Source organism: Boleophthalmus pectinirostris, unplaced genomic scaffold, assembly GCF_026225935.1.
Source record: "Boleophthalmus pectinirostris isolate CB_2022bp ecotype Guang Dong unplaced genomic scaffold, ASM2622593v1 HiC_scaffold_6, whole genome shotgun sequence".
NCBI classification, from domain to species: Eukaryota; Metazoa; Chordata; class Actinopteri; order Gobiiformes; family Gobiidae; genus Boleophthalmus; species Boleophthalmus pectinirostris.
The window spans coordinates 6,524,681-6,540,608 of NW_026571447.1; the positions used below are offsets into that span (position 1 = coordinate 6,524,681).

The 15,928-nt window shown below is 40.4% G+C and overlaps 1 protein-coding gene across 1 annotated transcript; it reads right to left on the reverse strand.

Annotated features, from left to right (window-relative positions):
- Nucleotides 1-4,100: 4,100 nt before the first annotated feature.
- LOC129411765 (stonustoxin subunit beta-like) lies at nucleotides 4,101-7,531 on the reverse strand. Its single transcript, XM_055163589.1, has 3 exons — nucleotides 7,375-7,531; nucleotides 4,812-4,858; nucleotides 4,101-4,721 (listed from the first exon to the last, which is right to left on the reverse strand). Coding segments are annotated over exons 1-3 (600 nt in total). The 5' UTR covers nucleotides 7,377-7,531; the 3' UTR covers nucleotides 4,101-4,170.
- Between the last annotated feature and the right edge of the window lie 8,397 nt (nucleotides 7,532-15,928).

The following is a 15,928-nucleotide window of genomic DNA, read 5'->3' on the forward strand; positions in this document are numbered from 1 at the left end:
TGCCCCTGATTCCTTCCCAGCTCTCTCCTGTTTTGTTAGAGCGCACGTGCCTTCACCCACACAGAGATGTTTGTTCAGGCATGGCCAGATCAGGCACAGTCTATCCGTCAGACAGATTAAGATACGAGGCCAAAACCCCAAAAAAGCTCAAACTAAACTCAAACTGCAGCAATTGTTCAACTAGTCATGTGCTTTCTTCTCTAACACCCCTAGGCAATACAAACTTTTCTTCAACTTATCAACTTTATCTCAGTTTACTTCTGCTCTAATCATACATATCAAATATAATATTATGCCCCGTAAATGCTATTTGTCTGCAAAAGTATCATATTACATACATGAAAAAATATAGAACAAAAAATTGACTCTTTTTATATCTTTAAAGTTTTTTGTTTTTTTTTTTGTATTGGGATTATCACAGTCTGAAGGTGTCATAAAATAGTACCAGCACTGGTTTAGACTTTGTTTTAGTTTTTGCAAGTCAATTTCTAATTAATAATCAGACCTATAGTCCTTCATCACTAAAATGTATAACGGGGAAAAAATAATTACTTTATGTTGTAAAAGGTATTTTTCTATTTGTTTTTTCTCATTAAATGTCTTGTTTACTCCTGCCCTAAACATTGTTGTGTGTAGATTATCTGAGCCTGACAGATGTAAAAAATGGTGCACAGATTTGAATTATTTTACTTTTTTTTCCCACAAAATACTGTTTTTTCCTTACTTTTTCCTGAATGCCCCATTGACTTTCATTATAACTGCACATTTATTGGTTGTACTGCCATAACATTGTGGATTTTTGTGGTTTACTCTGGTGGGGGAAAGGACGAATATATGATTTTTACAGTTTAAATTCAAATCACCACATTGCATAGGCCTATACGCAAACAAAGCCATAGTTTTCCTATGCTTTCCTATGAAGTTCTAGGATTTACAACGGGGGTGTCAAACTCATTTTGGTCTGGGGGCCGCATCCAACCGACTTTGACCCCAAAGGGGCCGGATCAGAAAACTCATGGCATATAAACCCCAAAAATAACAATAAGTTCAAATATTTGTGCAGAGAAACACAAATCTATTACAGAAATCTTTTTTAATTGATGAACTCTTTCTTTTACAAAATATTATAATGTTATGAACAACCTGAAACTTTAAGAAAAATACAATTTCAACTCAATGTTTTAATATGAACTTGTTTAACATTAACTTGTATAAATAGGAATAAGTAATTTTTTTTTGGGTAATTCCAGCACTCGGCTCCACTTTTCTCATGTTGGACATTTTTCTGATGAGGGTGTCACGGTCAACAGTCAAAACGATCGTCCTTTAAGAGCGTTTGGAAAGAGACAAGTCTTCATTTTTGCTGCTCTGGTGGGAGGGGCCACGTACAGAGACGCTGGAGATGCTGCAATGCTCAGCACTGCAGAAAATTAACAATATTTTAATAAAAAATATAATTAAAATATTTTTGTAGAAAATCAGCCGAGGGCCAGATTAAAGGTCTCGGAGGGCCAGATCTGGCCCCCAGGCCGCATGTTTGACACCTGCAATTTACAATAGTGTATTTTGGAGGGTCCTAAGGATATATATTTGCCTGGGGGGGTGCAGGGGGATATATGTGTGTTTAAATACATAGCCCATTTTATGATACAACCAAAGTTATACAAAAAAGAAATGTGATGTACAAAAATGTACCAAAGGGTGTTAATGGATTAATGTTATTTATTTGTATAAATTCATAATTGCTAAATAAATGTTGATTTCATTATTGCAAACTGATAAAAAACAGTTTGGGTAAAATGATCACAGGAAAGGATCGCCAGAGTAAGAACTCCTCTGCACCCATAGATATTTGGTGGGGTTTTTTTTGTTATGTTTTTTCTTCTGGATAATAATAACATCTATTCATATTACGTCACAAACAATCCAGGAAGATGATGCGATGCCAATATAATTTCTGATGTAATTACCGACACTGGGCTCACCGACCGACTGTGATAAAACCCACTGATGTAAATGTGATCAGCGGTAAAATGAAGACTGCATATGTATGTGCTGTTTGGAATCATCTTGAATTTGGCTCCTCGTCTCTTCTAATCGCCTGTACCAAGTGCACTCAGAGTTGTGTGTCAGTGGGGAAATGATGAAAACTGAGGTATGGTTGTAATTGTTGATTATCTGAACATAACGGAACACTATAATGACATGTAGATGAAGAAAACTGAGACATTTTCAAATTTTTTATAGATTTTGTCAGACTTACTACCCTGAACAAAGCCCATTGCATCTTTCCAAACATCTTCCTGGTTTGTGACGTAAGCGTGAATAGAACCTATCAAGCTAAAACCGGGATCCAATTCTATGCAGTGTATGATCCACAGGGAAATGCTGGCAAGTAGAAAACTGGGGTATTCGTCATGTTTCTGTCACTGTCAGGAATTTCAGGAGACACACAGCCAGAGCCTTCCTTTTACCAGCTTCTGTACAACCAACTTTTGAGTTAAAATGAGCATTGCTTTTCAGCCGCGAAAGGACTGCAGGAGATAAAGGTTGGGGTCCACTGCTTTATTGCAAAAGAAGAGGTTGTTTCAGACAGTCAGACAACTAGGGTCTGAAATAATCATTAACATTGCTTGACTTCAGTTAAATGCATGCAACTGTTCAGAAAGAATTGGAGAATATGCTATTATTTGATAAACATGGCACAGTTTTAGAAATATGCATCCAAGTATTATATTCATTCAAACTTTATGAATCACTGTGACATGTAGACAAGGCCTGTGTGTGTGCCCTTGTTTATTAAACTGTACTACAGAACATTCATCTGCTGAGGCTTATCATGAGTTCACAGGTCGACCCACACACCTACAGAAGGGCTTAAAGGTTGTATAGAGGATTTTCCAAGGAACGAGAAATCCAGCGACTGTTTGTCCTTTTTCAAATGTTGCGCATGCGTGAAACCACCCCCCCCCCCTACAGCTCCCTACGTAGAAACGCCTCCTCCCGCCTCCTCTTTACGCCAGAAACAGGTTTGTTTACAGCCGGTGCTGCACATGACTTGTAAACAACTAACTACAGTGTTGGTTAGGCAAGACGGAGAAGTGAGGAGCGGGGGGAGCGGGTGTGCGGACATTTCGTTCGCGGACGAGAAGTGATGAGCAGGGAGAAGAGCGGAGCAGGGAGAGAGGAGAGGAGAGAGGAGAGGGGAGCGGTGTGCAGAGATTCCGAGCCCGGAGAAGTGAGGAGCAGGGGGAAGAGCGGATCGGGCAGCGGGGACAGGAGCAGGAAAGGGGTGCAGAGAAGGGTGCGCGGAGATTCAGTGCGAATGAACTAGCTACAACACGCAGCAGCAAGCGGACTCTTTCTTTGCCTTGAAAATTACGTTTTCAGACATAGGATATCGCTTTCGTGTCCTGAAAAACGTTTGTCTAGCTCTTGGAAATAAAGTACGTTTTCATAATAAGCAGAAGTTTCCTGTCCAGGAGTAATTTGGCGACCAGTGCGTCAGTCTTTAGACCCTGCGTCTGCTTCAGTCGCGCCATCGCTGGAATGAATCTTCAAGAATCACCTTAGTTTGGCTTCGCTGCTTTTCCCCTTGTCTTCTTCTTTCAGCAACCTCAAAAACGGACTTTCTTTTGCGGCTAACTGCTCCTGGATTCTTGTCGCCATTGCAACAAACTTTGTGCGAACTGCAAGGAAAATACAGGTCAAAAAAACTGTTGCGTTGGTGGAGTAAACAGCGTCTGTGCGTCTTGCGTCTGTGGACTGCGTGACAGTCGTACGTAAACCACGTACCGGCGGCGCGCAGGCAAGTCAGTTACGCTAGAAACGTAGGGAGATTGATTGACAGCCTGTCAGCTAACAGATAACGAGGCAGTGTCGTTATCTATTGGCAAATGTTTAGCCCCACCACGTCCAGAGTTGATAAATTTTTATTCTCTTTTTTTTGGTCATCATAATTACAAGGCTACTGCACCTCTATAATGCTATCATTGACAACTTGAAACAAAAAAAAAAAAAAAAAAATCCTCCATACAACCTTTAAGCTTGAAGACTAACCATACCGATACTGAAAACTTAACTCATAAAATTACATAACGTTGGCTTGAAGTCTATTAAAGGTGAGCACATATTTTAAAAAAACAAAAAAACTGGTCTTTATTTAAAACATCAGAGTCCAAAAGACACTGTAACACCAGAAGACCATGAGCCAAATCCAAAGCCAGCGTACAGAGGCTCGGTGAAGGTGGAGGTGAAGGTGTGTAAATGGACCAGCTGTTTGTGCTTCATCTTGTAGAAGGTCAAAAATCCAGCTGCGTGGTCTAAGTACACGGCCACTCGATCTGTATCATAGGAAGTGGGCGATAGTCGTGTTTGTCTGTCTTCATGAATAACAATGAAGCCGCTTCTGGAAATTTTCAAACACCAGGACTTGTCATTGCGTCCAAAGCCACTCACCCCACTCCCACCTTTCCTCCCAATCCCTCTGTAACTAACCGCTACATCTATTTCCCAACTGTGCATTCTCTCCTCCCAGACCACCTCCCAGTACCAGCGTCCTTTTAGACCAGTGGAGCAGAGGACTTGTAAACAGGAGTCAAACCTGTCCGGGTGATCAGAGTATGGCAGGTCAGTATCTTTCACAGTCACTGTACATTTGTCCTCTGACAGGGAAAGGCTTTTGTTTGCAGAATTTGGATCCAACGTGGGTATACAAAAATCTACAAAAAAAAATCACATTCTTTAAACGTACTATTCCTGCATATGGGTACACTGAATTAACTACTGGCATTATTTGATATTTGACTTACACTTTTTTAGCCCAGGAGTCAGCCATTTTTTTCCAACAGGATCCAGCCTGAAAGACAGTGCACCAGTTACCTTGCGCTTAAACAGAAGCTGTCACACCACTTCTATAGTAGTGGAAATAATCCTCCTGCTTCAAAAGGAGTGTATATATTTTTGGGTTAGGGTTTTATCAAAATTTCTATTGGGGTTGAAGATGCATTCTGCACACTGTATTAAAACTGGACACTAACTTGCTCCTAGCTGTCACAAACTCATGGGCACATTATGACTAGACATGGCAGTCGCGAATTGTTCAAGCGATTACCATGTTAACCTTAGGCACACTGACACGCAACTAAAGCACTGTGGCGCAAAATGTTTTCAGCTTTTCGGGCGTATTGAGCGGCGAGTACGAGCACTGATATGTGAACAGGTATGAACAATGAGTGGGAATTTAGAGTGATGGAAGCACAGAGCGACCAGTGTGAACCGGAACAGCGTCCAACATGCTCTAAGTCTACACACGGGCCTTATTGGATCTATATCAATCATGTAGCCTCACTTTAAAGGGATAGTTCAGGTTTTTTGACATAAATCTGTATGGCATCCCCGTCATCAGTGTTGTGCATTCACACCGACTTACCCCCGAAAGCGTCCGGTGAGCCGAGATACTGGCCGGTTTTGGTGCTGAGGAAAGTAGTTCGGCAAGTTGTGTGGGGACTGTTTACTAAAGCGTTTTTCTTCTCAAAGCAATATGTGTTCAAAAGAGTGATACATTTGCATCACAAAACCATCGTCGCCAAAAAAGTCAGATCTCATAATCGCTTGGCGCTATTTTCTCTCCGTACGTACCACTGCGCGCGGCCGCCAGGTGACAGCCGCGCACGGATCCATCACTTTCTTCAGTGTTCGGCAGTGTTTACAGGCGCAGACCGCCGCCACCCGAGAGAGCTAACGAGAGAGCTAGAGCCATAAGTATATGAGCCTGGTTCACTTTGTTTACTGCTCGGAATGTTAGCGACAACATGTCTGATTACGACACCGACAATAAAGACTTTGCCTTTACCACAAACCCAAGGTGAGATCTTTGGTGAACCCAAATATACTGATGCCGAATTTCACCAGATGGAGTTAGAACGAGCAGAGAGAGAGAAAAAAAGACAGAGAAGTGGTACAAGTTGAAGCTGGAGCCGTGAGAGACCGAGTGAGCGACAATCACCATCACGTCATTTATAAACTCGTATACAGTGAACATAGAGCCGACACTGTGACTGAAGTATGGATGACTAATAGAAACATAGAATCAACCACACGTCCACGTAGCTGCTACCAATAGTGTACACGACATTTACAATAGTAATAACAGTCGACTTATAAAGTTACGTTTTGTAGAAGTGATTTACTGCACACAGAGTTACAGCTGATTCTTGAGTCTGTTCTCTTGTAAACACAGCGGCACTTCTTCGTTCTTACCTGGTTTAGTTTCCACATTGAAGCCAAAGGCAAGAAGCCAAAGTTTCCTCAGCGCAAAGTCCGTGACAGGAAAACAGTGAAATGTGTGTGGAGATTCAGCCAGATTTTTGTTGTTACAGCCTGGATAATCAAGAGTTCGCACCATTTTTTAGATATATTCATATGTATCTTATACAAGCTCATATACTTATGGCTCTAGCTCTCTCGTTAGCTCTCTCGCGTGGCGGCGGTCTGCGCATGTAAACACTGCCGAACAACTGAAGAAAGTGATGGATTCGTGCGCGGCTGTCACCTGGCGGCCGCGCGCAGTGGTACGTACGGAGAGAAAATAGCGCCAAGCGATTATGAGATCTGACTTTTTTGGCGACGATGGTTTTGTGATGCAAATGTATCACTCTTTTGAACACATATTGCTTTGAGAAGAAAAACGCTTTAGTATACAGTCCCCACACAACTTGCCGAACTACTTTCCTCAGCACCAAAACCCGGCCAGTATCTCGGCTCACCGGACGCTTTCGGGGGTAAGTCGGTGTGAATGCACAACACTGATGACGGGGATGCCATACAGATTTATGTCAAAAAATCCGAACTATCCCTTTAAAGAAATGACACTGCACTAACTGAGATGCAAAATAATAGATAAAAAAAAATTTAAAAAATGAAATTCTGAGCTGTAACATGTGCAATGATAGATGTTTAATAGGCTAATCTATCTTTGTGGCCTCGTTAGTCTTTTCACATATGTTTTATTTCATCCAGGCTTACAATTTCTCTGTGTGTATGTACTTTAAATATCACGTATGGCCCAGTGGACGTGAATCTTTCCCAGAGCGTATAGTCTAATATATATAATATGTTTCTGCAGCACATTGATCATAAGAGTTCATGATCATGATTTTTTGTGTTGTGCTATCTGTAAAAATGAAGGTGCCCTCACACTAACCCAATCAAATGAGCCCAATCGAGCCTTGTACTCAATACTGTTTGAGACCTTCTTTTGGTACTTCCATATACAACATCTTTCTATTGTCCAATACTGAATGAACAGACATGGTTTTAAAATGTAAACCAGTCCATTAATACCAAAAACTACATGGATGAATAAGTCCTCACATGAGAGTCGTCAGGGAGTTGGCAAGGTCCTTTTGCAGAGCAGTCAATATCTCTATAGTAGCACTTTGTGGATGGTTGTAGCTCAGGTCAAGTTCTTTTAAATGAGAGAAGGGGGAGCTCAGAGCAGAGACCAGAGCAGCCCCGCCTTTCTCTGAGACCAGACATCCTGACAGCCTAAAACAACACAAAAATCACCCACCAGCTGAACATGTACAGTCCAACATGATCCAGACTTACCTGAGTGTGTCCAGTCTGCACTGCTCACTTTTCAGTCCCTCACACAGCAGCTCCACTCCTCTGTCATACAGATCATTATTACTGATGTCCAAGATTCGGAGATGTGAGGGTGATGAACTCAGAACTGATGACAGAGAATCACAACTCACAGAGGATAGTTCACAGTAAGTCATCCTGTGAAGTGAACAAATTACTGTTGGTAACTTTGACTAGCTGGAATATAAATCAAAGTGCAAAGCTCATGCAATGAACTTACATGGCTGTATGGGCTTCCTTGACCACTGGCAGCAGCCTTGAGCAAGGCTTCTTCTGAAGCAGAGTATTTTTTCAAGTCAAAGACACTTAGATCATTATCTGAGGACAGCAGTGAGAAAACCAGCCCTGACCACTCTTCAGGTGATGTACTACTGGAGAGATGCCCCTTCATGTGTTCTTGGACTCTTGTCAAAAGAGAACGGTCTTCCAGTTCATTTAAGCAATGAAACAAGTTAATGCTTTTTTCTGGAGAAACCTTTTTTAACAGTTTATGGATGTAATCAACTGTCTTTTCATTGTTACTTGACAAAAAAACAGATTTAAACATTTCTGGGTTCAACAAACCCCGCAAAGATTTCTCATTGGTCCATTTAGACAAACCTAAAAGAAAGCGCAGAAACAAGTCCCACTGCCCATTTGGGCTTTGCAATGCTTCATCTACAGCTGTCTGGTGGAGCTGGTGAATATAGTGTTGGCTTCCAAGTATCTTTTTTTTCATAGAAGAAAAGAGTTGTTTCTTCAGTAGGATTTCTCCAGTGTTGACAAATGTGACAAGGACATGAAGAGCAGCCAGAAACTCTTGGACACTCAAATGGACAAAGCAGTAGACCTTGTGTTGGTACAGACCGGACTCTTCTTTAAAGACCTGAGTAAACACGCCAGAGTACATCGAGGCATTCACAACATCCAGACCACACTCAACCAGGTCAGACTCATAGAAGATCAGGTTTCCTTTCTTCAGCTGCACAAAGGCCAGTTCAGCCAAAGACAGCACCATTGTACGGTTTGATGAAGTCCATACTGGATCAGTCCCGGACAGTGTGTCATACTTCACATTCTTTAACTTAGCCTGAACCATGAGTAAGTGGAGGTACATATTAGTTAAAGTGTTGGGCAGCTGGTCAGTATCTCCAGTCTTCATCACTTCTTCCAGGACTGTGGAGGTGATCCAACAGAACACTGGGATCTGGCACATCGTGTGGAGGCTGCGGGACTTCTTAATGTGTGAGATGACTTCTGTGGCCACCTGTTCATCTCTGAACCTCTTCCTGAAGTACTGCTCCTTCTGTGAGTCTGTAAACCCTCTCACCTCGGTCACCATGGAGATGCACTCAGCTGGTATCTGAGTGGCTGCTGCTGGTCGTGTGGTTATCCAGATGCGAGCGTAGGGAAGCAGAGATCCCTTAAAAAGGTTTACCATCAGCGCACCCACAGAGCTGGGTTCTGAAGGGTCGGTCACAGTTTTGGTAAAATCCAGAGAAAATCTGCACTCATCCAAACCATCAAAGATGAAAACCGTATGGACAATTTTAGAACTACAAAGCTTTATAGACTTACTAAAAAAATGTTGCACAAGGTCGACCAGACTTATCTGTTTGTCTCTGAGTACATTTAGCTCTCTGAAGGTGAATGGGAAGAGCAGATGGATGTCCTGGTTGGCTCTGCCTTCAGCCCAGTCCAGAGTGAACTTCTGAGTCAGTACAGTTTTCCCAATGCCGGCCACTCCCATGGTTATCACTGTTCTGACCTGTGCTTGTCTATCTACTCTTGTCTGTGTGGTTCTACCTCCTCCTCTGATACAGCCTTTAAAAATGTCCTCACATGCGATGATGGTTTGTGGGTTTGGGGTTGACTTTCTGGAGGTGGTCTCTATTCGTCCAAACTCATGCTCATCACTGACTCCCGCTGTCCCTCCCTCTGTGATGTACAGGTCGGTGTAGATCTTGTTCAAAGTTGTAGCCCCTCCAACTTTAGGGACACCCTCACAAACTTTAAGGCACTTCTCCTTCAGCAAGGATTGCAACTTCAACTGACTGACTCCACAATAAAAACCTAAAGGCCAAAAAACGAAGGTTAAAAATAAGAAGATGAATGTAATGTTATCATAAAATATTCTTACTGCTCTCTAAATCTTGAGCGAGCTTGTCCTCCTTCATTCTCCTGAGGAAGTCCAGAGTGATCTCCAGAAAAGCCTCTCTGCTCCTCTCCTCTTCACGGGCTTCACTCGATGAGGGTTGTGGTTCATGGATTGCCTTGTTGAACTTTGCCAGTTCTTCTCTAACAAAAGCAATGATATTTTCCTCCAGTTGCTGAAATAGATGCCAGTGTAATCAAGCACGGTGAAAAAGATGACAGCCCATCCCAGCATATAAAAATTAATCAAAAAGATTAATAATGCTATTGTACAATTAGTACCTTCTAATGTCAATAAATCACATCTGTATGAAGCCCCTTTATGTAATGATGCTGCATTGTGTAATAAAATAACATTTGTCTTTCCTAAGAAAGTTTCTCTTTAACTCCCCCCTCAAACCATTTCTTTTCTTTGGCTAATTAATTTAATCTGTATTTTCCTGTCTTCAAAGGAGTGGTTTGAAATAGACCAGGATTTCAAACCTACAGACACTTTAAGACAGAAACCCACCCAAAGGACAACACAGAGCCACAAACCAAAGCAAAGCAGAGCAATGTGGTAGTGAATACTGCAGTGAGCATTACACTGGAGAAACAAAACAGCCACATCAACACCAATGAAAGAGCAGCATGGGACCCCAGTCTGCTGTGCATTTCCATCTCAAAACCATCTCTTTTTTTTTTTTTTTAGGAAAGCCTATAATGTAAAGACTGTCATAGTTTCTGCCAAAGGTCCTGCCAAAATGGACAGACATTAAAATTCGTACCAAGTGGTATTGTTCCAATATTATCAAATACTTATTCTGTTGGAGAATGCTTTTAAGATTTGAAGATTGTTTGGGAAAGCCACTCCAATGAGCAGCTCATGTATTGGTGAGTTTGTGCTGTTTTTGTTGATGATTTGCAGTAGGCTACATATAGAAACTTTAGGAGCACCAGTGGTATTGCATAACAGTTGTGCATATTGAGTTGTGTGTTGTTGTTGTGCTTGTTTTAAAAAATGCCAAGTTAACTCTTCATTAAATATTTTTAAAATAAATCTCAGACTTCTACTTCAGTCTACAGCCCTACTCTTTTAGGAAAGACAATCTTTCTTTGAACAGAAATAAAACAGTCAATAAACAAAAATAATTAATGCAAATTAGTTTGGATTCCCACAATGTACCTGAACCCTGATGAGCTCCACAGAAGCTCATATGGTTCAGGTCTGTGTCAGAACATTGGCACTCAGCTGTGTCCGACACAGGACTGTAAACCAGCCTTTACTCTCGTCTTAACCTATGAAGACTAAGTCAAATGGTTGATGATGTCTATAATAATATGAAAATAGGTGCTGTAAATGCATTCATCCCTTATGCTATTACTATTATATTATTACTGTTTACTTCAGTAAAGTAAAAGCCCTATTATATTTTGATACAGTAAAAGGCAAATTATTACAAAATCCAGCTTTATTAAATCATCGAGTGAAAATTGTCTTACATTTGGAGTTATTACATAAAGCTGCATTGTTGCATAATGTATACACTATAGTACATAAAAGAATACAATTTGTGTCTGATTCATCTGGATCAGGAAAATTTGGAAAAAAACTGCAAAAAATGGTTAGGTTCTGTGACCAGTACAGCATTTATTAGTATTTCAAATACCTTAAACACAGTATTCGTCTGTGTGTGAGGCTGTTGTTCGCTGAGATCCTCAGACTGCAGTTCCTCTCTGTGGAAACATAAAGGGTTTTTATTTATGTCATACATTCTAATGTAGACCTACTCAGTTCTGAGGTGTGCAGATTTTTGTAATAGTTTCAACACGAAGGTCCTGGCAAAATGGACTTAGACCTAGAAAGACTTTATTGATCCACAAGGGAAATTACTTGAACACAGTAGCTCACACATCACAATATATTGTAATAACGAAGAGTAAAAAATATAAAAATGGTAATAAGTAGCAAATAGCAAGAGGCTGCTGTCAAATAAGGCATAATTATATAAATGTATATGTACAAGTAAGTAAAAACAGAAATATAGTAATAGAAATAAATGCAGCATATTACAGTTATATACAAGAAGTCATAAGGAAAACAGTGCAAAGGTGATATGATGATTGACAGAAACATAGGCTTATCCGTTACATAAGGGTGAGTTGTTGTACAGTTGTAGGGAGTATTATCTGTCCCTTTATAGTCTGGTGCAGTAGCTGAGCAGGAGTGTTCATGATGTTGAGCAGTTTGTCCAGTGTCCTCGTCTCCCTCACTGTGACAAACGTCTCCAGCTCACAGACGATCCCATGAGCAGATTTATGGATCAGTTTAGTCAATCCACCCAATGTCCTGTTCTTGGTGCTGCTCCCCCAGCAGACCACAGCCAAGTCAAGGGCTGGGAGAAGATCTCTGGTAACTTGCTGCACACATTGAAAGACCTGAGCTTTCTCTTCTTGTACACAGCATTGCAGTTGTCCCTCCAGTCCAGTGTGTTGTCACATGACACCAACGTACTTGCAGCAGTCCACTGTTTCCACGTCATTGTCCTCATATGGACACACATTAATTTTATACCAAGTGGTATTGTTACAATATTATTAAGTAATAATTCTGTTGGAGAATGTTTTTAAGATTTGAAGATTGTTTGGGAAAGCCACTACAGTGAGCAGCTCACTCTCATTATGAGGGTGATGATGCTACTACTAGCAGAAGTTAAGACATAAATAAATAAAGAGGACTCGCTATGATTATTAATATTCGACCTTTAAATAGACAGAGACTATTGTTATTGTCACTCATTTCAGTGGCAACACTTACTCTGTAATCACAGCTGGTTGCTCTTTACTGAAGTCTATGTCACATGACATAGAATGATCACTCTTCATGGACACACATTTGGGCCCCGGTGCAGGATCAGACTGCTCCATTTTTCTACAATTCAATTAAACATAAAACAATAAAACAAAAGTTAAACAAAGAAATAAACCTCATACTTGATTACCTGTTTGGCCAAAAACACACACTTGGTAAAGTTTTGTCAAAGACGAATGGAACAATAACCATCCATCCATCTTCTTGTGCGTCTCTGGGTCCAGGAAATGACAACAAAAGGATACCACATGCACCCACTGACCAAAGGAAAGTCCCTACCCAGTCTGTTACTGTGAACTAAAGCTGAGCTGCATCAGGTTTTGCTGTTTTTTGTTGGTTGGATTTTCCAAATATCTGACTTATGTGCTCCACACTGGGTCATTGGGGGCAGCTGTTGAGGCGTCGGAACAGAAGATTTGTGACGGCTTTGTGATATGAGCAGAATTATGAAAGCTTTATTACCACTGCCCGGGCTATAAAGACGTGGTCAAGGTAATCCATGACTGTACAGGACACTAGAGGATTATACATAAATATAAGACTAGAGCATGTAAATGATGTGGAGGTTAACCACAGTTTTTTACTTTACGAGCCCGTGTGATTAGGCTGTCAACTCCACTAGACATTGTAGTTGGTCCCAGAAACTGTGTTAAATTTATAACTAAATATATAAAATGACATGATTTTCTTTTTAGATACAGATCTTGCTGCCTATTTCATTCATGTTGAGTCACTTTCTGTTTGCTTTGGTGGTGCTCAGTGTTGTACAAAGGCATGTTTAGCTCTAAAAGTGTTGAGGTGAAGTTAGGCCGAATCAAGGACTGTTGGCATTCACATCACGAGCGAACCACACTGGAGTCTGCTTGGAACTGCATCGAGACCCATTTTTCAGTCTGTAACCCATCAAACTGGGGTAGTATATATTTTGTTCTGAATGTTATGAGAATTTTCAAGATGAGATGCCTTCCACATTTGAGAAACACGTGATATATACAGCTTGTGTTGTCAGTGAGCAAAAACAGTTTGCTATGTGCAATTTGGAAATTTAGCCCTGCCGTGATATCCGACTATGTCTAATGTCACGCCAGCATCAAACAGGATCACACATTTGCATTCACGTGTGCTGTAAGTGCATGTCACGTTGGCAAGTTGACTGATATTTCATCTGTATGTAGAAGTAATGTTCTGTGTTTTAGTAAATGGAGCAACAAACAACTTTAAATGTAAAATCAGCCCAAGGCGTTTAACAGTAACGCATTTGTGTTGGAATTTAGAGGGGAATATTATTTATTTAAAGAGTAAAATAACATTACCCACCAGAGATATTTTGTTGCGTACAGTGTTCACCGGCTCTGTAGAAACAATTGTCAGCGCTCAACTGAGCAGTGGGGGGAGGTGGGGAGAGTATTTACGACAGTGCGTTTTCACAAGTGACCTGTTGGGGGAGCACTACAGCTGAAGTTATTTAGTTCTGCTTTAAAGGTCCAACAAACATGTCCCTCAAATGTGGAAGACATCTCTTTTACAAAATTCTCGTAACATTCAGAACAAAATATATAACTTCTTTAACCTGAAATAAGGATAGTTTGGTGTTTCGATTGTTGATTCTGTAAAAATCTACACTTTTATGTCCTTGATGTAGATTTTTCTCCTTTTTTATGTGTAAGCAGCTCTGTTTCTTTTTGATTGGTTAATCTGCCTGTCAATCACGCCCTCTGAAATCAGGAGAGACAGGATACAGCTCCAGATCCTCTCATCTTTGTCAAGTTTTTTTCAAAGTGTGTGGTTGTGGCTGGACAGGGCCTCGCTGTAGATCCCAGTGTAGTAGATCTGAAATATAAGCAGAGGGCAGATCCTGTGTTTGTAGAACCAACACACACTCACCCAGGCTGCTCAGTGTGTCTCTCCTCTCTGAAGCTGATGGGAGGTGACTTAGAGCGTTCACTACTCAGGGACACAGAGTCACACTCTGGCTCTGGCTCCTCCATGTTCTTCTCCCAGAACAATAAACAAAATGAACTCCATACTACTACTACTACTACTACTACTACTACTACTACTACTACTACTACTACTGCTACTATCACTATCACTACCACTACCATTACTATTGCTAATACTAATATTATTATTACTATTACCACTACCAATACTATTACTATTAATACTACTACCACTACCACTACTACTACAACTAGTACTACTACTAATACCACTACTACAACTACTACTACTCCTACGACTACTACTACCAGTACTACCACTGCCACTACTAACACTAGTACTACTACTACTACCACTACCACTACTACTACCACTAGTACTACCACTACCACTACTACTACTACTACCACTACCACTAATACTACCACTAGTATTACTACTGCTACCTCTGCTACTACTACTACTACTACTACTACTACTACTAGTACCACTAGAACTACTACTACCACTACCACCACTACTAGTACCACTACTACTGCTACTACTACTATCACTACCATTACTATTACTAATATTATTACTACTACAACTACCACTACTACTACTACTACCACTAGTACTACTACTACTACAACTATTACTATTACTACTACCACTACCACTACTACTACCACTAGTACTACTACCACTGCTAGTACCACTAGTACTACTACCACCACCACCACTACTACTACTACCACAAGTTCTACCACTAATACTACAACTACAATAAGATCACAAAAATACAATATAAAAAGTGGATTGATCCATGTGTTTCAGCTCTGGGCCAGTCTGAAGAGATGTGTTTGGAAATAAGAGTCTGTGTCTTTTACTTAGAACAACAACAGCTTTTATTGGATTTTATTTTATTTATTTTATTTTTTTTTTTGAATATTTGACATTCTTCTGTTAAAGAGCAGGTTAGCTTGTCATATTATAATTTACTGTAATGATAAAAATGTCAAGAATTATAATATTAACAGTTTTACCAGAAGACTACTAACCATGTTTCCTGCTCATTTAGTCTTCATATAACAACACAGAATTAAGAGATGTGTTCTGTTCCCATCATTAATAAACAAAACTGACCTCATAGTTGTTCTTTAATATTTAATCCATAAACAGCCTCTCATATAAGATCCTTTGGAGCTTATACTACTTTGCACCCCAGTTTTTTTCCCTTTTAAGTATTGTCAAATTTTCAAAATGAAAATCTAACAAGTAGTTGATATTTGTCATTTAATTTCTCTTGTGATATGAACTTTGTCCCTGGTTTATCTTGATCTATCCTCTTTCACCCTTTATTCAAATCTT

Bases quoted from the DNA above. Each gene is read 5' to 3' on its own strand.
- LOC129411765 (XM_055163589.1), bottom strand. The intron at 4,722-4,811 runs GTAAGTCAAATA...TTTTTTTTGTAG, and splicing joins GACTCCTGGGCTAAAAAAGT to ATTTTTGTATACCCACGTTG.